General features: G+C 50.5%; 1 protein-coding gene across 1 annotated transcript; it reads right to left on the reverse strand.

Annotated features, from left to right (window-relative positions):
• Nucleotides 1–4,429: 4,429 nt before the first annotated feature.
• On the reverse strand, nt 4,430–21,595 carry LOC144120452 (uncharacterized). Its single transcript, XM_077652859.1, has 5 exons — nt 20,924–21,595; nt 9,084–9,307; nt 7,781–8,061; nt 5,849–6,124; nt 4,430–4,818 (listed from the first exon to the last, which is right to left on the reverse strand). The coding sequence occupies exons 1-5, from the start codon at nt 21,207–21,209 to the stop codon at nt 4,476–4,478; spliced, it is 1,410 nt and encodes a 469-aa protein (XP_077508985.1). The 5' UTR covers nt 21,210–21,595; the 3' UTR covers nt 4,430–4,475.
• Nucleotides 21,596–21,926: the final 331 nt, after the last annotated feature.

The raw sequence follows: 21,926 nt of genomic DNA on the forward strand, positions 1-21,926 counted from the left end.
ACAGTGTGAAACTATTTGCGACGAAGTGGCCGACAGTGCAATGCTTCCGCAAAGATAAGCTATTCCTAGGTTAAAGTCCAGTGGAGACTTCACCAGCACCAGCAAGAGCAAAGAAAAAGTTGATTCTGTCCAAAAACTACTCTGCAATGTACAGAAGGTGCACTGGTGCCGAAGAAACTGGAACCGAACTACAATATCTGAAACTCAAGAAAAGTTACGAGTTGTTGGCACCAACTGCTTTGCTTTTGGCATTGCATGCCTTTGTGCAGCCGGTAAGTACCGGCCAAAACCACCACCACTGGCTCCCTGAGAACACGAACTGCAGAGGGGAACGAGTGAGCGTTTCTGTGCTAAATCGTAGCGCAGGCTACTCGTAGCCTTCGGGTGCCCTCGTTTCCCCTGTACGTTCAAAGCTATGCTACCGTAGTGCAGAAAAGGAAATGATTTCAAGTTCGTTACAAGCCGAAAAGCAAAAACGCGCGCGAAGGACCGAACACCTCTGGAAATACGCAGACATAAAGCAAACTGTACAAGTGCACACAGAACTGACAAACTGTGGCTCACTCCTAGCATCAGTACATTCCCATACACCGCTTTCTTTACAGGAAGCTGCTGCAATGCAAGGCCGGTCTCACCTATAGTACATCCCAAGTTAGCCTGCTACTTTGTCAGCGATATCGAGGGCACATTGGCGTCCGTACACACGGAAGGCATTGCTGATGTCTTTTAATGCTATGGCTAAGCAGCGATAGCTAAGTAGCTCGAAAGGCGGCCTGTAGCCTCGCACTTTGTCGGGGAGTGAAATAAAAGAAATATACCGAGTGAGATCAGAAACCGCGGCGGCATGAACAGATCGGCGTCATTGGTCTCTGCATTATGCCACTACGCTATCGCCGCTTTTTTTCAACGATATTTATTAGTGGTTGGAATTCATTGTACATGAATTATGTACAAACAATCGGGGGAAAACAGAGGCAAATCAACACGATGCATAATACGACACACCGAAGAAAAAAGGCAATGAAGAGCACAGCATTTAGAGTGAGCGCCACTCCAGTTCGAACTCGGCCTGGAGCCTGGGCATACACTTCGTTTAGAAGAACAATCATTTTACTGAAGTCGTCTTGGCAGGAACAACAGATTCATAATGTCGGTTCATTATGCATGTTTTCCACAAACTATTATTCAGCACTTTGAACTGTCAGCAGCGACATTCTTGAACTTGATCGAACGCATTTAGTCTAGGGGAGGAGGAGCCCGAACGGAGATGGCAAGATGTTTTGTACAATCACTGCCACAGCCTAGGATACTCTTCCAGGCTGAGTTCCAACGACTGACGAGGTGACAATGGGCGAAATGGGAAACAAAAACAGGAACGCAATGCGAACCATCACGCCTTACCAAAACTTACCGCCATCCTGATTTTCCGAGAATTCGCAAAGCTCAATATACGCACAGAACGAATTGATCAACGAGAGGCAACAATAAATCTGAAGCCAAAGTAAGTTATGTCAATAGCATCCTTGTAAGTGCGGTGACAGTGCAGGCACCTACAGTGGTTGACCCCCCCCCCCTTTCCTCCATGGGAATTCCCGACTATTACAACCAACAAGACGACTACGTCTTAAAGAGAAGCCGAGAACTCGACCTCTGGTCCGTGTATGCCCAGGAACATGTATCGCATATACGGACGTGTCGATTATAGAAAAGGGCGGTAGAGCCGCAGCCACTAGCCCGACACACACAGATCTAAACGTACATCATTCATACGAATCAGGCCATCCGGACCCGCTTGTGATGGAACTGTATGCAATCCGCGATGCTATGGAGGCCATAAATAAAACAAAGTCTGTAACAGAAGTCCATATCAATACCGACTCCTTAGCAGCCGTAAAACAACTGAAAAGGGTGACAAAGACACTATGTGCAACTCGGGAGATTCATGCGCTTAATAATAAAACAAAGACACGCATCCAGATACACTGGACACAAGACTACGCTGAGAACGCTGAGCAGAGACAAGTAGACAACCTTACGCACCAAGTTCCGAACACTAATGCATCCCCACCAGGCTCCCTTTTGACGCCCGCTCCGCACTCCCCATCTTAGCACCCTCTTAAGGAAAAGTACACCTGCCCTCATTCCCCCGTGCACTTTTCCGCTCCCTCACAACTTACCGAGATTGGAGGAGGAGTTCCTTAGACGGATCAGGGCTGGGGCGGCCCTTACCCCTTCGGTCACATGCCGATGGGGCTCTGAAGGACCCACCACCTGCCCGAGGTGGATGTTCGCCACCTACTGTGGAGTTGTGCTTGGGACAAGGGCTTCAAGGACAAGAATTCCACAGGAAGAGGGACTAATGGAGACAAGGGAGGAGGATTTCTCCTAGTGGCTGACCAAAAACAATAGGAGCAGGAGCCTTCTCCGGTTCCTGTATGAAAACACTTTACATGAGTTTCTTCAGTATACAGCGAACCCAAGTTATGCCTTTACGACAAGTGTGTGGAAAAAAAGTCTCGCCCTTCTCTTTGGATGTCGTCGCCTGCGTCATATTCTGTCCGTGCGCAAGTCAGCCCAGAAAAGTACGCCGATACTTGCGCGTGTAAGCCGAAATTTGAAGCCATGACGGACTTACTAATCACAAAAATGGCACTTGCGCCATCTCGCAGGCATGCAGCAAATCCCTCGAAACAGCCGAAGATGCGACAGCTTTGACAGGGCGCTTTGAAGCGCCATCTCGCAAGCGTCCCACAAATCACAAGCATGGCGGTAGCTTTGAATAATAATAATAATTGGTTTTTTGGGGAAAGGAAATGGCGCAGTATCTGTCTTATATATCTTTGGACACCTGAACCGCGCCGTAAGGGAAGGAATAAAGGAGGGAGTGAAAGAAGAAAGGAAGAATAGGTGCCGTAGTGGAGGGCTCCGGCATAATTTCGACCACCTGGGGATCTTTAACGTGCACTGACATCGCACAGCACACGGGCGCCTTAGGGTTTTTCCTCCATAAAAACGCAGCCGCCGCGGTCGGGTTCGAACCCGGAAACTCCGGATCAGTAGTCATCTCGCAAGCGTCCCACAAATCACAAGCCATGGCGGTAGCTTTGAATAATAATAATAATAATAATTGGTTTTTTGGGGAAAGGAAATGGCGCAGTATCTGTCTCATATATATTTGGACACCTGAACCGCGCCGTAAGGGAAGGGATAAAGGAGGGAGTGAAAGAAGAAAGGAAGAATAGGTGCCGTAGTGGAGGGCTCCGGCATAATTTCGACCACCTGGGGATCTTTAACGTGCACTGACAGAAATTAAGTTATCGTTGGTGTGCATTAACTTGGTTAATACGGCGAGTTGGGCGTGTTGGTACATGGTTTTCTGGGAAAGCAGCGCTGAACAGACGAGGACAGAGACGAGGCGACAAGGACGGGCGCTGAACTGACAACAAATTTTATTGAAGGGATTCACACTTATAAACGTAGTGTAGCTACCGTTCGCGCATGCTCAGAAAAGTCAGCTCTTTTGGTGAAAGGGCGATAGAGGCTGTGCTGACGCAGCCCTCTCCCAGGCTATATATCTGATTTGATTCTGCTATTTCTCTAGTCATACGTACACTGCTCTTTCTGATTATGGAGGTGTCATCGAGTGCATGAGTACAATCTAGGCAAGTGATACAGTGACTTGCGAGGAAGCCTTCAAAATCTTTTCCCTCGCGTGCATTTTTCACGTTCAAGGCATGCTCTCTTAACCTCTCGTTCACGCATCTCCCAGTTTGGCCAACATACGTCTTTCCACAACTTAACGGAATTTTGTAAACTACACCTTCTGTGCAATCAACATAAGGCCGCCTATGTTCGGATCGCTTTGTACGCGTGAAGCAGAGGAGGCCTGTCAAATAGAGGCGCGGTATTCAGAATGAGAGAACTGACGGAAGCCACGTGACCCTATCTAGTAAAGAGTGTCATCCCTCTTCCTTGTTCAGCAAGCTGGGTTCAGATGTCGACAGCTGTGACTGTTTCCTTTAAGCTGAGTGTAAACACACAAACAAGTGGTGTAATAGGCACGGGCTCTTGGCTGTATCCCTGTGGCGGCAGTGGCTGCAAACGACGCTACTTGAGTTTGAACTCAGTCAGTAACGTTCTACAGGAACAACGCTGTCAGAGAAACGCTGAGGCTAACGCAGCGCACTTCAGTCTGCCACACTAGGCACACTTACTTGGAATGATTCAAACCGATTAACCTAGGCGCATTATCCTACGAATGTTGCAATAACTTTGGTGGCAATGAAGTAAATACACAAGTGTGGCATGAAGATTATTACTCGAATAATTGGCTTAATACTGATGATGAAAAACAAATAGGTTAAAGGCAGAAAGTTGATATCGTCGCAGCGACAATATTCTCAAAAGCGATGGAGTTCAGTACGCCCTGTGAGAGGCCGGCTGTCCGCTTGGAGCCAAAGGTCGCGTTCCCTTCATCAGTGCCCCTGAATAGATGCGAGAGAGCAGCCCTCGGTTTCCGGCACCAGGGCGAAGACGACCGCGGCAGCGAAGACCAGGACGACGCAGAACAAGACCGAGTCCCCGTAGCGGGCCGCCGCCAGCGCCCATGCGTCCAAATGAACGAGCATAAAGGCGAGCAGCCAACGGGCCGTCCAGGCGCCCGCCGCGCCCACTGCGCGCACTTGGTCCGGAAGCATCTCGGCCACCAGGAGCGCCGGCACGTGACCCAGACCCAGCGAGTAGCTGGTCAGCAGCAGACCCACGGCACCCACGCCAGGCCAGTTGGTCTCTTCGGGCGCCGCTTCGCGGGACCAGGTGCTGAGGCGCACGCGGGCCAAGGGTCAGCGTAAGCACGCAGTGTGGTTAAAAAGCGGGCGCCAGTAAAACGAAATACTCACAGGATGACTATATTGTGTAACGTGAGATTCTGCGACAGCTGTTCGTGGTGGTCAATCCAATAATGTTTAATTCAGCACTATAGAGAGTTCTATCCCATATTCATCACTATGTACATTGCGCGTTACGTAACCATGCTGTCACTGGGGATGTAACTGTGTTCTAACTACTCAGCCGCTGCTTGGCGCGTTGCAGTGGCGTCGTGCACACTGCCTGTATATCATTGCACACTGACAAAACAGCGTGGCACAGCTGGTGCCGTTGCTTCGCCTTCGCTGCCCTTTCCTCGTGGGACACCACCGTGTTACACCAACGCAGCAGAACCTGGAAACGCACTCTTGACAGCTATAGCTGTAGAAATGATCTCGACCTGTCACAACGACAGTGTTTCGTGCAGCATTTACTCTGCGGCTCCTCTCGGCGCAACAAAGGCAGCTATGTCTTGAAGACTGGTGACTGCAGTAGTACAGTCCATTCTGTTGCTAAATGTTATCGAACAGAATGCGTTGTTACGACGCCGTTCACGGCAAATTCACGTTCGAAAATACTACAACAACGTCTGCTGTGATGAGAAAAATCAGTTCAGTTTTTCGAATGGGACTACATGCTAAAAAAAAACAATTGCAAAACGTTTCTTATACCGCGTTTTTTTATTTTGTTTATTGCTGTCAGCACCAAGCAGAAAATAGTAGAACAGCAAAGGATAGCCCATATTCTGTTCATAAAAAAAAAACGATGATTTGCTGTTTCTGCGAAAGCCTCCTCCATCGTGTTTCTGCCCTTTCTCATCACTAGAGAAGTCAAGAACACGCTTGGCTGTTCCAGTGTCAGCAGGCAGAGGATCTCAGTCAGACTTTCGCGTCTCAAGGCGAAATTGAAAACCGATGGGTGGTCAAGAGGAATAGCATCTCCTGCCCGAATACTAAAGCAGTGCTCAGCGTAGCGTCAGCACCTGAACGCGAGGTGGTCGAGGGGACGCAGCGTGGTGATGCACGCGGCCACCATGATGGCCGAGAGAAGCAGCAGGTGGCGACGTCCTGCGAGCCACGTGACCGAGGTGGAGGCCGCCGAGACGACCACGTGACCCGAGAGCAGCCAGAGGGCGGCCACGTGTGCCGCTGTCTTGTCAGCCACCAGTGCCTCCATCACTTGGACGGCCCTCAGGAGGATGAGCTGGGCGCACGAGAGGCACGGCACCAGCTGCACCAGGAGGCCCAGCGCGAGCCGCCTGCAGTTTGATGTCAGAGTGGCTTGAGCTTGACGCTGCAAGAGGACGCTGCCCTGGGCAAGTGCTCCACTGATACCGACGCCTTTCTTTCGTCCTCTTCTGCTTGGCATGTAGTCTAGGAATGAAGACGGCGTTTACGAAGCTACCCGCCGTGGTGGCTCAGTGGTTAGGGCGCTCGACTACTGATCCGGAGTTCCCGGGTTCGAACCCGACCGCGGCGGCTGCGTTTTTATGGAGAAAAAACGCTAAGGCACCCGTGTGCTGTGCGATGTCAGTGCGCATTAAAGATCCCCAGGTGGTCGAAATTATTCCGGAGCCCTCCACTACGGCACCTCCTCCTTCCTTTCTTCTTTCACTCCCTCCCTTATCCCTTCCCTAACGGCGCGGTTCAGGTGTCCAACGATATATGAGACAGATACTGCGCCATTTCCTTTCCCCAGAAACCAATTATTATTATTATTATTACGAAGCGCAGCATCAAGTAACCTTAGGCCGTAAGTTCATGGCAGCCTCTAGGTCCTGAACATCAGTCTATATAAGCAAGGAATATGGGGAGCGTCAACCTTCTTGGGGGCGCATGCGCAAATTACGTTGGATATAGTAGGTCGGCAATAAAGACACGTGCCAGAAATCAGCTTATTTCACAGAAAATACGCGTGCATCTTGCCGCCTTTAGTGATAACGTGTCATGAAGGGGTACTGTAGACCATATATCGATTACAGCTATACCGCACGTAACCTTTGGTGCAACATTAACGTATCGAGACTTGGTAGAGCATGGCCATTAAAAGCGCTGTAAGAGATCTAGCAAAATTGCGTATCCTCCCTAGAGATGAATGCTGGGAGAACAACGTGCCACATCGTCATCACGTTAGCGCAGACACCACTAAAGCTGCCCACGTCAATTGTCTCCTCAGCTTGTTGGCTAGTTATCATTGCTGTAATCAGTGGGCGCAGCGCTGGGAAAGAGTTCAAACGATCTTCCAATTTTGAGGCAATGATGAAATTCGTACGGAAGTTGCCACCGAGACTGTTATCCACAGACTCACCGGTGGTATACGAACGAACGCGTTCTGCAGCTTTGAGCTGACCTGTACGGCGTCCAGCGGATTGAATGTTTCGAGGTGTAGCATTTGCGACCGTGGAAAAATTAGAATATTGCGCTGTTCGATACAAAACACCTTGTACTGCTCCCGGCTACCGCAAAACGGAAAGAACAACATCCTGATATAAATGGGTCTGTATAAGGTACTTTAATTTCTCTCGCATTCTAGGATGTTTTTTAGCCACCACGGTGGCTCAGTGCTTATGGCGCTCGGCGGCTGACCCGAAAGACGCGGGTTCGATCCTGGCCGCTGCGGTCGAATTTCGATGGAGGCGAAATTCCAGACACGTCCGCTGGAGGAAGTGTTGGCGTCCAAGCAGCCCTTTCCTGCTTCAGGTGCGCCACAGAATACTCGCAATTTCCTCCTCTAATCACCTCTCTTTACTTGTCACTTGCTACGCTTTCCTACTGTCGGAGGACAATCTGATACTCTGAAGGACCACCGTTTAAATGTTCTTCGCATGAAATGCCCAGCCCTTACCAATTTCTTCGTTTCACCTAGGCTATAAGTAAGTGGTCTCTGTTCCACTGTGATGGCTGAGCGGACAGACCTGGCGGACGTCGGAGCCGGCACCCCGTCCCACGCCTTCCTGATCTCCACGGAGCCACGCAGCTTGAACTCGGCGGGCACTTCAGCGCCGTAGAGCCGGTAGAGCGCAGCCGAGGCCTCGCGCATCCTGCCGTGGCGCATGAGCCACTGGGGGCTGTCGAGCACGCGGCTCTGCAGGCACATGAGCAGCAGTGGCGGAAGCACGCACAGGCCGGCGTGAACCTCCCACGAGCACCAGTAGCCCAGCACGTAAGACAGCAGGATGCCTGCGCTCCTGGTCACCTGGAATTCATTCATTCGCTGCTAAGAGCACCCGCCTCCCCAGCACTACCAGATATGCGTACCACCTCGCCCATAAGTGCACCAACATCAAAGGCCAACCGGCCAAGGCCAACAACGTAAGCACACAGGAAACAGTTCCAAATACCCACTCAGCAGCCGAGGTTCGCAAAATGCCGATTTTCAGCATATATATTTGGGAGTTTAAGCTCACAGGGCCACGAACGACGCCTACGGCATGGTCTTTATCGCGGAAAATTAAGTCCCAAGTGTTATTGCTCTGAGAATTGTTCACGCAGCCGCAACGGAACGATGCGTACGGCGAAAGCTTTTGCCACTTTGAGCTGATGGCAGCTCGTTGACGTGTTACTGTCACATAACCCCCTTCTTGCGATTTTCTATTTTTTTACATAGGTTCGTAAAATCATCAAAACTCACTGAGACGCTTTTGTAATCCAGCGGAAGCGGAAGCGCCTAATAGCCCAGTCGCGCTGAATGTAACCTGTAACGCCCCTGTGGCGACCGTGCAACAATATGGTTGTTTGAGGTTTATAGCGAACAAATGCCTCGTTGTGAACATTTAAGAATATTGTACCCTTTCGACTAGCAGCAAAATGCATAGCCTTTTGCTCACACCGGGCTGCCACTGCATCGTGGCGGAAGCTTCGACCCGATGTTGCGTGCTGGATGCCATACTGAGAGCGGCTGGAGGTGTTAATGCTGTATCGTAAAATGCCGCTTGTATCACATCTTTCAGTGCCAATATATTTGTGCCCTCCCGTACATGAACCAGGTACAGAAGGCAGCTACTTAAACTTTCTTACTAATTCTTAATAATTTTTGTGTTATACAGAGTGCGCCTCAACACCCTGTCGCGTATGCCGCTTTTCTTTCATTTTTTTCTGTCTTTACTTTTGATCGCGGCTACAGTCACACTTCTAGCTGCATTCTTGTAGCTTCCCGTCTGTGGCCCAGCTCCTCTTTAGGTAGTGGAGAACAAACGCAGATTCATCCGCTGCACGAACCTCGACGAGACCAACGAACAGGGCCCTGCATCGAGTGGGGCAGATGTCGGCCACGTGTAATCCCACGCAGCTGGAGAGCGCGCCCAGGAAAACGCCCGCCATGATGCGTGCCATGAACAGTGAATACGTGTTGGTGCAGAACAGCAGCGTCATCCAGCTTCCCAGGAGGCCGAAGGCGGACAGCAGCAGCGTTGTCCTGTTACCCACCAAGTCAAGGAGCAGTCCTGCTCAAAACAAGGCCAGACGGGGACTAAGTACCCTGAGGATCCTACGACGAGCTTTGCATTGCCGAGATCCGTTAAGCCTGCCAAGTAATTAACGGCACGGAGGAAAGCGCAGAAGGGAGGTAGCGTTAGCTTCCTGGGGTATCATCATGTAGTCCTCATGGCATCGTCATAGTTGAAAACATGGTCTCGTCCAGCACAGTTTGTTTCTTCAACCGAATATTAGCACGAAAACGAATGCAACATTGAGACTATCTCCTTCAACAAGTGTTGAAACTCCTCCAGTGCCAATGTTTTTCTACAGCTCAATATCCTGATTTTAAAAACTGCTTACGAGTGTTTCATGCAAGTTTCAATTATATGTTGACGGCGGCACAGCGGAGCAACGCGAAAACACGAGAAAGAACAATGAAAAAACCGACCCGCAGGGCTTTAAATCTAAAAATGTTTCAAGAGGCATATATTAATATCCTGAAACCTCCAAAATTGATTCCAGAAGAAACTGTTTGCATTCAGAGAGAAAAGAATAAAAAAAACCAAACCCCTTCTTTTGGACTTTCGGCCATCGAAATTCAAAGAACGACCGACGCAGGAGCGGCATCACAGTAGACAGGACTTTGGCGTGGACTGCCGCCCCTTTGTGTGTGCAATTGCGCGAAATTAGTGGAAACTTTGGGGGAGAATATCACGCGTGCTCTAGAAGGATTCTATGAAATGGAGAAGTCTACAATGAGACTGCATCTGTGTAATATAATAATAATAATAATAATTGGTTTTGGGGGGGGGGGGGGAAGGAAATGGCGCAGTATCTGTCTCATATATCGTTGGACACCTGAACCGCGCCGTAAGGGAAGGGTAAAGGAGGGAGTGAAAGAAGAAAGGAAGAGAGAGGTGCCGTAGTGGAGGGCTCCGGAATAATTTCGACCACCTGGGGATCTTTAACGTGCACTGACATCGCACAGCACACGGGCGCCTTAGCGTTTTTCCTCCATAAAAACGCAGCCGCCGCGGTCGGGTTCGAACCCGGGAACTCCGGATCAGTAGTCGAGCGCCCTAACCACTGAGCCACCGCGGCGGGGCGCATCTGTGTTTCAAATATAAACATTCACGCTAGCCGCAGTAGCTAGAAAGTTCATTGATATATCGCAGGTAATTAATCGCCTAGCAATGACAATTGTCGTCTCTCCTGGTGTCCCGCTGGCCGTATAACTTGCAGAGGTGGATTTAACACATCACTCAGCGAATCATTTTTAAAAATCCGCAAAGCTTAATTTTGATTTACCCTGTATAAGCTCAAACAGCTAAACAGCGTAATCCGCACCCCAATGGTAGTTTTTTTTTTCCGAGCAGCCAAAGCAGCCGAGCAGGATAAGCAGCCAGAAAAGTGCTGGTATTGTGGTGAATTTGCGAGGGTTTGTCCTTGAGTTCCATTTGTGTGTGGATGAGGATAATTAGGTTTATACAAAGAAGTGCCAAATAATAGTATTCAGTAGGTTTGGAATATACCTACGTGTTTTAGATATTTAAACTTTCGACAGTTCTAACGAAAATTTGCGACATCGAGGAGTAATTAACGCAAATAGACCCCTTGCACTCTACCGTTTTATCTGTTCAGAGACAATATAACATGAAAAAATGGTTGGTTGTGGTTGCGTACGTACACTTTGATTATGCATTTTCGAAAACAGTGTGAAACGAATAATAGGCCTCCCGCTAAGGCGCGGATTGTATCAACGACATTTCAAAACTTCCAAGGAAGATATGTAAATATTGCCACGCTGCTGACTTTCTGCCGGCGCCACCTGGAGGTCGAACTGTGTTCTCGAGCGCGTGGCCGAACGTCTTCTTTGTCCAGAACGAGCGCGGCGGTGTTGGCAAACCTCGCCCGAGTGAACAGCTTTGTTCTCTGCATTTTCGCCGGTGACATTTTTGGTGGAGGTGCTGGGTATCATCCCATGTACGCTGACCGGGACGATAGCCCTGACGCTTCTCCCCGACGAGCAGACGCCACACCTGTCCACAAAGCGAGCCGTCGCCTGCGAGGCCTGCAACCCGAATTTGAGCCACTCACGATTCCTGCTCGGGCCATGACTTCCGCCACTGGCAGCCAGACAGGTCAGTCCTTCGGCAGTGCCCCGCCGTTCGTCTTTCTTGCACCTCGGTCGCCACCATCCTTCCACGGCGACCGGTTCGAGGATGTAGAAGATTGGTTGGCCGGTTTTGACCGTGTGGCCGCGTTCAACCAATGGGACGACGAGCGAAAGCTGCTGAACGTGTACTTCGCACTGCAAGACTCGGCGAAAACGTGGTTCGAGAACCACGAGGCGTCCTTCTCTAACTGGGCAGCTTTTCGCCGCGAGGTGCTCGCCACGTTCAGTTCGAGCGAGCGAAAGGAGAATGCCGAACTTGCCCTTCGCTCCAGGTCACAGCAGTCCAACGAGAGCGTGGCCATGTTTATTGAGGACATGACCCGCCTCTTCAATCGGGCCGACCCAGCCATGCCCGAAGCTACAAAGGTGAGGCACCTTATGCGTGGGGTAAAGGAGCAGCTGTTCGCTGGCCTCATGCGCGACCCTCCGAGAACTGTCGCCGCCTTTGCCAAGGAAGCGACGACCATAGAACGTTCCTTGCAGGAACGGAGTGCCCAATACGGCCGTCAGGCAAATGTAGCGGCCGCTCAGTACTGCACGTCCTTGCCAGGCCCCGGGGATGAGGCGCTGCGAGCGCTTGTGCGGAGCATTGTCCGCGAAGAACTGCGACACCTCCACTTGAGTGCTCCGTCAGAAAGCGCACCTTCGACAGGCGATGTTCTCCGTGACGAAATCCGGCGAGCGGTGCAGCCACCCCCAGCACCCCTTTCGGAGCCGCACGTAATGTCCTACAGCGATGCCCTGCGCCGACCTGCCTCGGCGCCGCAAGCGTTTCGCCCCGTTGCCGAACAACCACCACCCCATCGTTACGTGCGTCCCATCGAGCAGCAGCAGGACCCGTGCCCTCCATTCCGCAAAGCGTACGTGTGGCGAACGTCCAACGATCGTCCGCTCTGCTACTACGGCCCAACGGACACTGTATCTGCTTGCAGTGCCAGCTGCGCTTCGTGACGAAGTTCTGCGCGCGTGCCACGACGACCTTTCTTCGGGCCATCTCGGGTTTTCCCGCACGTTGGCGCGCATACGCACCAAGTACTACTGGCCCAAGCTTGCTGCGGTTGTCCGCCGTTACGTCCGAACCTGCCGAGAATGTCAGCGCCGGAAGACGCCACCGACTAAACCACCCGGGCTCCTGCAGCCTATCGATCCCCCGCGCCTCCCATTTCAACAGGTCGGCATGGACTTACTCGGTCCGTTTCCGGCGTCTTCCATGGGTAACCGGTACATTGCTGTTGCCACTGACTATCTCAGCCGCTACTGTGAGACCAAGGCTCTTCCCCGTGGTACCGCCGCCGAAGTCGCAAGTTTTTTCATTCATAACATTGTGCTTCGTCAAGGAGCTCCAACGGTCGTATTAACTAACAGGGGAACCCCGTTTACGTCGGCACTTACGAACGAGGTACTTCGACTCAGTGGCACCAGCCATCGAAAGACAACAGCTTACCATCCGCAAACCAACGGACTGACTGAACGGCTTAACAAGACAATTGCCGATATGCTTTCTATGTATGTCGACGATGACCACGCGAACTGGGACCGGACACTTCCTTACATAAAGTTCGCGTACAACACTGCGCTTCACGAAACGACGCGCTTCACTCCTTTTCATTTGGTGCACGGTCGCGAAGCCTTGACCATGCTGGACGCCATGCTTCTTCCGGATCCTACTCCCTCTTCTGTCGTGGATGCCGACCAATTTGTCCGTGACGCCGAAGTTGCTCGCCAAGTTGCTCGACAGCGAATCCGGTGCCAACAACAACGCGACGCCGAGCTTTACAACCTCCGCCGCAGGGAGGTGATTTACACACCCGGTGACCAAGTCTGGGTGTGGAGCCCAATCCGTTTGCGAGGGCGCTCCGAGAAGCTTCTTCGCCGTTACTTTGGTCCGTACCAGGTGTTACGCCGCCTCAGCGCGGTGACCTACGAGGTGCTCCCTCAAGGAACTGTCCGGTCCTCTCGACACCCGACGTCCGAGGTCGTCCACGTGGCGCGAATGAAGCCGTTTTATTCCCGTTAGCCCCGGACCCAACCCCGCCATTACCTTTCGCCTTATTTTTTTTCTTTCCCTCGCGTGCGGCATCGAGTCGATGCCTCTTAGATGGGAGGGGCAATGCCACGCTGCTGCCTTTCTGCCGGCGCCACCTGGAGGTCGAACTGTGTTCCCGAGCGCGTGGCCGAACGTCTTCTTTGTCCAGAACGAGCGCGGCGGTGTTGGCAAACCTCGCCCGAGTGAACAGCTTTGTTCTCTGTATTTTCGCCGGTGACAATATATTTAACTCAAGGTGATACAGTGAAAAACTGAATGAGGAATGAGGAAATTTCAATAAGCTGGAGATCCTTTTATGCGCTCGAAAGCACATTAGATATACACAGAAACTTATTTTCTTTCAGTCTTTGGCAGCGCGCACAGCGTCTCTCGCTGTTTTCGCATGTCGCGTTTGTCCGCTCTGCAGCGTCCATAGAAACAGTTCGCATGCAGAACGAACGGATGGTAGTTGAAGATTTAGAATGCATAGAGAGTGAGGCTGTCAGTTAGAACACGTAGCGACGAGGCTGCGGAAATTGTCGAGTGGCCTAAGATATCGGGAAACAAAGCTTTACGTTTGCGCCGCCGATAGTTCGAATCCGACTCGGCAGAATAGTATGATAAACTTTTGCTGCGAAAGCTGTTATTTGGAGCCCTCCCCGGCGGATTCACAGCCTACGCCGTCGACATCCGGCCACGTGACCGGATATTGACGGTCTCGTCCCTAAGCTGAAGTCACGGGTAATCACATGCCCAGCGCCGTCCGAGTGGCGAGCGTAGGCATGTTGACCATACGCTCTTTCCGATTGCTACAGTGAGTTGAGTTGAGGTGCTGAATGCTACAGGTGGGGTTAGCCTTGCTTTATCTGCCGGAAATTGCTCCACCGTAGAGTCCCTTCCATATTAACAATGTCCTAAACTCTGTCGCATGTACCCCGCTAAGCGCACAGTCTCTTATAATAGCACACATTCTCTCCCGCAGTCACCATCTATGCACACAATCCACACAGTCCACATCACAGTCCACTCCAGAAGTCACCATCTATACACATATTCAGTCACAAGAGAACATAGGCCCTTGTAGTGCCATAATCCATACACACATTCACTCACAGTATAACGTAGTCCACTCCGGAAGACACCATCTACTCACACATTCAATCACAGTAGGCCATAGTCCGTTCCTGCTGTCACCATTTAGAAACAAGATCCGTGTCCTGCAGAAATGTAAAAGAAGGCGTGCAGCCTCTATTCTGCATGTCTGGTTTCCACTCTGGTAGAAAATATCCTGAACTGTACTGTAACGGGTTCCCGTCTTCTTGAAGGAAGCGAACATCACATACTTTTCCGCGTCGTACACTGGGCAGTACATAATATAATGTTCGATATCACCGCACACACCACATAAAGAACAGAGCGGAGACGATGTTATGCCCGTCTTATGCATCCAGGCAGGAGTGCGAGCAGAGGCCGTGCGAATTCGATGTAGTAGGGTAGCCTGAGATCTTCTCAGTCCCTTGGTCACACATGGCTTGAGGGGCGCACTCCACAGGGTACTGAAATGATCGAGCACCGTTTTCCTGTAGACAATATTTCCATCTTGAGGTACTTTTTTTGATGGAATCCTTGATGAGAGAGCTTTATGGGCGAGATTGTCTGCCACCTCATTACCATTGACTCCTATGTGAGAGGGTACCCATTGGAAATACAGAGTAAAGCCTCTGCTGTGCAGATTCTGCACCAAGCGCAGAGAGCTTATAGACAAGGCGTCAGTAGGGAATCCGCGCCCTAACCTCTGAAGGGCAGATATTGAATCAGTTAGGATAACAACAGGTTGAGCCGGACAAGACCCTAATTTCCGTAAAGCCGCCTCAATAGCGACACTTTCAGCCGTTGTGGAGGATACTACCGCAGTAAAGCGTACGGACCACTTACAGTCCAAAGAAGGAATGTAAAAAGCCGCTGCGCTAGCTTGTTTGGCCTTGTCCACCGAGCCATCCGTGAAAATTTGAAGACGGCGGGCATACTCTGTTTCCAAGTGTTCAAGTACAAGCGAACGCGTTGCTGCCAAAGAAGAGCTGCGCTTTGCGCTCACTTGGGGAATTGTGACCTTACAGTCGAGAGTCGGAAAATACCAGGGGGCTTCAACCGTTTCCTTTGTCTTCGGACACTAAGGCCTAAAGAACTAAGAGTATTGAGTGCCAAGTAAGCCTTCGACTCATATCTCTTGCAGAGCCGCTGGAGAAGGGATCGCCCAGCTACCGTCTCTCCTATGCGGCCAAGATACATTAGTAGTCTCTGAGAGAGAAGCGATAAGGCTATCAGGTTTCGATAAAGACTCATGTAGTACTGCCTTATTCGCACCCGCCTGAGGAACTCCAATGGGTATTCTTAGGCCGTTTCTGTGGACAACTTCGAGACGTTGAAGTTGCGATTCCGAGGGGGAAATTAACGATAATTGATACATTATGCGACTGACCACCAGCGCTTCATGAAGTTTGACCATTGAAGAAGGCTGGTTTCCCGATTGCTCACGTGCAATTCCACGGATCACATTGAGACGCGAACATATAGATAAAACAATCGCGTCTTCAGCTTTTCGCCATTGTAGACGGGAGTCAGTAATGACGCCCAGGAAACGCGTGTGGTTGAATTGACGGATGCAAGAGTGACCGAGGTCTATCCTCAACCGCGCTTGACGTCTTCCTACACCTGGAAACAGAACAAAGCTGGATTTTTCCACTGACAGAGCTTACCTTACCTTGAGGTAAGCTTGTGCCGAAAGAAGAGCCTGTCGAGCTATCAGGTCTAATCGCTTGTGTTGGTAGCCAGTAATCTAAGTACATATGTCGTCAGCATATATTCACATACGCACTTGCCTGCAACTTTTTTGGTCTAGGCTGGCACAATGTAGGTATTCTTCATAAGCAAGACAGGCAGTTGCGCAGCGGCAGCTTTCACTGATTTTGGCGTGTCGCGTAGCAAAGTTATGCTTGGTAATTTTGAATGCGCCAGCGTTTAGGTCGTCGTCTTACAAAAACTACCCAGTTTCTGAGTAAAGAAATTCTCTGATTGGCCGAGCGGGCCATGACGTCATCAGCTCCGCCAAATATAAAAATCTGAGGAGTAAAATTTTCTAATACCTTCCAGTGGAATATTATATAGGATTATACTAACCCGGCCTAATCTTGCACTTTAACCGGCAATTTTCCCCACCATTTGCCTTAATCCAACCAGTAATCGTCTTTAATACATATTCTGATGATGATGATGATGAATTTTTATGGCGCAAGGGCAACTGTGCCCAAAGAGTGCCATGGCACAAGGTGTCTTCGATTACCTAAGGTTGGGTGACAGACCCATTTCCCAAGCATTTCACCCTAAATAAGCCGAGCACTAGGAAGGTGCTCTAAGGTGGGCCCACTTTCAAGATTTTGGGGGTTGTTTGTTTCGTAGACGCCATTCTACTCTCTCATTTATGTAATCTCCCAGGTAGGCTCCATGGCAGAGCGAGAGAAGAAAGAGGGGATTTTCCAAAACACAAAACGAAATGAACAAGGATTGAAGGGAAGCTTCAGCCTCTTATCCAATGTTTCGACCAGACGACTTGTCTTCGTCTGGCCCAGACGAAGACAAGTCCTCTTGTCGAAACATTCGATAAGAGACTAAGTCTCCCCATCAACCCTTGTTCGCTTTCTTTTGTGCTCGTACTTATGGTGCCATCTCTCGATGGATAAACCTGTGCAGTAATACTTCTTATTCTGTGCAAAAAAAACAACTAAATAAGCCACAGTGCACAAAAAATTGGTTCTGAACCTGGTCCTGCACCGGTTCGGAACGGCATCTCTGAATCGTTCGTGTCGGGGTCTGTTTCAAAATGGCGAAAATGTGTGTTCGGTTTGTTTCCGCTTCTGGACAAAAATATGGGTTTCCAGTTTCTTGTTCAGGTTCGGTCCCAGTTCGACCCCCTGGTGGATGGAGGGTCTCTGTTGGGAAAAAGACTTTAGTGTTCTCTGTTTCTCTTCATTAAGCTTGAAAAAAAAATGAGTTTAAAAGCATTTACATTCATGGGCAGTTTCGATCAGGCACTTTCACTCCAATATTGGCGCTTACTACTCCTCGAACCCTGAGTGTTACAGAGAACACTCATTGCAACTGCATAAACCCAGGGCGAATTCGATGAGATGTGTCACCATGGTGGGTGAAGTGTGAAAGGATGCGCATAATAAAGGGAGAAATAGTTTAAAATGAAAATTTTAACAGCACAAGGTGATCTATGCTGTGCACAATTCAAACGCATTTAAGAATTTCATGAATCCTATGAAATCCTACAATCGCTGCATGCCCTTGTCTTTTCGAAAATTACAGAGCGGATATAAATAGCCTAAGGAAAGGAGCAGCGCCAACGCATGCAACCACAGACGAAAAACGAAAAAAGGAAAAGGCACAAAAAGTGTCTTGTCCTTTCTTCGTGTGTGGTCGCATGCTTTGGCGCTGCTCTTTTCCTTAGGGTTCAAATGCTCCAGACTAGCCCGAAAAGAAGTTTTATTGCATAGAAATAACTGCGCCATATTTTCCCATGTTATCTCCACATGACTTTATCGTAATTATTTTTTCAGCAAATAACAAGGATTCCTCAAGAAGTTTAGTTTGGCAGCCTGGGCTACGTCTTTCACGTACAGTCGCGAGCAAAAGCGGAGAGACCACGACTCCGGGCGCGGGAGTAGCTGCGGGGCCGCACGCTCGCTGCGAGAGTGCCCCGAGTGACGACAAACATCGCCCTCACTCTCGCGCAGGTGCTTGTCACGCTTGATAAACTTCTAGTGCGCCGTTCGGCTGCTCTGCACTTCATGGTCGCGACGAAAGGGAATGCGCATCGCAAAGCGCCTCCTACGCGTACCGGCGGAGCGCTGGATCCCGTCTGCGCATGCGCAAAGTGCGACGCGCGCGCAGGCGCGAGCAATGCGCAGATATCTGGACATGACAGATATCCGCGTCGGAAGAGGGGTCGGTTTACAACAATAGGAGGACCGCGGGGCTCTCGGGGACTCTCTTCTTCGTGGCTTGAGGCTCTTTCAGGTTCCTGGAACTTTTCTTCGCGGTTTAAGTTGTCCTTTCAGCGCCCCCGAAAACCCCTTTCTTCACGCTTGAAATCCCTTCGGTCGGCTCGAGGGGGGGGAACGCGCCAGCACAGGGAGCATGGAGGTGGAGTCCTTTTTTCGACGCCCGTCGCGGCGCGGCGCTAGGCGCATAGGCGCTCCGCCGTACGCCTAGGATGTGTGCATCTAGTTAGGGCTCTGAAGGGAAAGTAAGTCGAGCCGCACCACTCCTCCTCCGTTTTCGGAGCGCCTTGCGGGCGGTTACGCGTCGATGCCGTGCCTGTATCGGCATGCTGTTGGAAGGCACGCGCGGCTTTCACTTGACTCCCGGATCATTAGGTAGGGATGAATACAGCGAGGCGTAAAATGTAAGTCACTGTGAATCCTCGCTTCGAACACCCTTTCAGGTGAAACTCACGAGGCTCTTTATTGCCATGAGAAATAAACAATCTGAACTTAACAATGAGCATATACTTACTGAAGTTGCCATTAACGGCAATTACACCAGCAGCGCGACGCGGCATCGAATCGTACAGTGATGACACAACGTCGGGGCGAGCACGACGAGTCTGCCACTCTTGCTTTACGGCAGTCCACAGTTGATCAGCTGTAGCCGTGCGGAGATCTCGGGCCGCAAGTTGCTTCTTGATAAGCCCCCAGATGTTTTCGATGGGGTTATGATCTGCACCTACTAGTGACCACTGCAGCGTGCGTAGTGTCCAGGTGCGCTGCCAATGGCTGGGGTGTCATAAGCAAAGACGGAATGGGCCCCCTTGTGCGCATTGAAGGCTTCCTCCTTTTCTTCTGCTTCCTTTTCCAGCTCACCTCGTGGGCAGACCACTGGAAGCCGCGCGTGCCTTCCAACAGCATGTCGATACAGGCACGGCATCGACGCCTAACCGCCAAGGCGCTCCGAAAACGGAAGAGGAGTAGAGCAGTTCGCCTCCACTTTCACTTCCGAGATTTTAGGTGTTTTGCGATGCGCGCTCGCCTTCGTCGCGACCACCTACTGCAGAATAGCCGAACGATGCACTAGAAATTTATCAAGCGTGATAAGCACCCGAGCGTGAGCGAGGGCAAAGTTTGTCGTCACTCGAGGCTGTTCTCGCAGCGAGCGTGCGGCGCGAGATAGCAGCGCCGCGGTGCGGCTCAGCAGCTGCTCGTTCGGCCGGAGCCGTGGACTCTCCACATTTACTCACGACTGTCCGTCCTCTAAGCCAACAGACTGAACGGGACTGCGCAACACCCACGACGTCAGCGAGGGTTTCATCACGCATTGCGGACAGTTTATTCCTGCACTCCCTACATCTATGCATCTCCTGCAAAACATCAACCACCTTTTTGCCAGTGTGGTCATTTGTGGCTATAGATGTCGCAAAGCCGCCATAACGCTTCTATTTAGATGATTATATGACCCATTTGCCGCTGCTGTGAAGGCTTTGAAGTCCAGGCATGGCACGCTTTGCTTCGATCTTCGATCAGTACTCAAGACTCAGCCTATCGTAGCTTTAATGCGAAATATAAGGTTAAAAAATACTTGTTGAGAGGCGGAAGAAAGGGGAGGAATTAAGTGAAGTTAAGGAACTCAATGAAAGCTAACAAACTCCCTAAAACAAAGCTATCTTCCAGGACCTTACTTGCTCTTCGGGCGTTCGCTTCTTCTTGGATATCGATGGTTTTGTTCAGTCATTGAAAACATCGAGAATCGGTCGCTCCCTCGTACAAGAAAGGAGATCGTTGTGCACTTTGCAGCATGCAGCGGTGCTAACTAATGGCGTGCACAATGCTTCAGAGGCTACGAAATGGAACATTTTACGAAAGTTGGCGCACGAGGCCTCCTCCTTTAGTGGTGCAAGTTTGGTGTTCACATTCTACAAGACGCTCGCCGCTGTAAACTAGTTTGGTATTCCTCCCGGACAGTTCAAGCCCGCAGATAAGTGGGTAATTTGGCATATGTTTATTTATTTTAACATTAGGGTCTGAAGCGTCACCTGAAGTTTAAGTGTATTTATATTGAAGGAAAGTGCTTAATGGAAGACAAGTACAAGCAAACGTGCTTTCCAGAAGCTGCATGCGCAACAATAAGGACAAAGGAAGGTCGCACACGACGTAAGATGTGCGTGCTTTTTTGCCATTTTCTTGCGTAGCGCTGTTGCGTTCAGTATAAGTGGGCACAGGTCACAGCGTGAAATCTTGCGAAGGCTAGCTGCCTCATTACTAAAGAAAAGCGTCAGCGCGAAATGGTGAAGCCGTTGACTTTCAAGCAACAGGACAATTGTGGTGCGCAGCCCCTGTCGTCTGCGTGTCTCGGGTGTAGCTGTCCCGTTTTCCTTCAGCCCACCTGACACGAGGGAGCTGGGCGCAGCCACGAGCAGCAGCAGGTCGGCGAACCAGCGGTTGTCGGGCGGCCGCCGCTCCAGCGTGTACCAGGGCTCCCGCTCGATGGAGGCCGCCGCAGTGGATGCATAGCCCAGCGTGGTGCCGGCGGCGCACGATGCCAGGCATGCGACGAGCATGCAGCTTGTCACGTGGCCTCCGCCGGGCAGTCCGGCCGACAGCTCGCTCGGCGTGGCCGGTGTGCCGCCCCGCGCTGCGGGCTTCCACTTGCGCAGGGCCTCCATGGCCATCTCGCCGGGGTGCTCATGCCCTGATGACACCTCCGGCTGGGCCGAAGCTCTGCACGAGCGGGATTAATTGGGCCATCCTGCTCCGCTTATTAGCTTGCTACTGGGTGTCTCTTGATCACCCTCGGGGAACAGATAAGCGCCAAAATAAAGTGCATCTAAAGATTAAATTACAAGACACAGCATTAATAATAAAAAAAACGTGACAAAACAAATCGGAGTCATTAAGAAAGTCATACGCCTTACTTGCAACTATCCGACACCTGGCAGCATAAACGAGAAAAATAAACGAGCCTTTCCGCCGCGCAGTACAGCACATCTACCGGAACAATACAGAGGTGTAAAAAAGAAAACGTACATTTGGGATGTCTCCTTTTGAGCCACAATTGCTGCGGAGCAGAAGGTTCGGCCAGTCTTCTTCTTCTTGTGCGTGTCTTCTTCTTTTAAGAAAAATTTCCACGTGCAGGTGACTTTTTCTCTCTCACTACTTTTATGTCTTCTTTCAAACCTATATTGAGCGTTATACATGCAGACAACAATATGAGGCAACACCGCTTCTTTTGAATAAATGGAGTAATTATAAAAAAATAATCACTCAGAAAAGATATAACACTTATAAATTAGCTTACGCGGCGAATTTTTATTTTCATTTTTTTCTGCGTAACAGGTTATAGGAAATGAAACGTACAGGCCGAACGTACATGAAAAGAAACAGCAGTG

This window comes from Amblyomma americanum, chromosome 2, assembly GCF_052857255.1.
Source record: "Amblyomma americanum isolate KBUSLIRL-KWMA chromosome 2, ASM5285725v1, whole genome shotgun sequence".
NCBI classification, from domain to species: domain Eukaryota; kingdom Metazoa; phylum Arthropoda; class Arachnida; order Ixodida; family Ixodidae; genus Amblyomma; species Amblyomma americanum.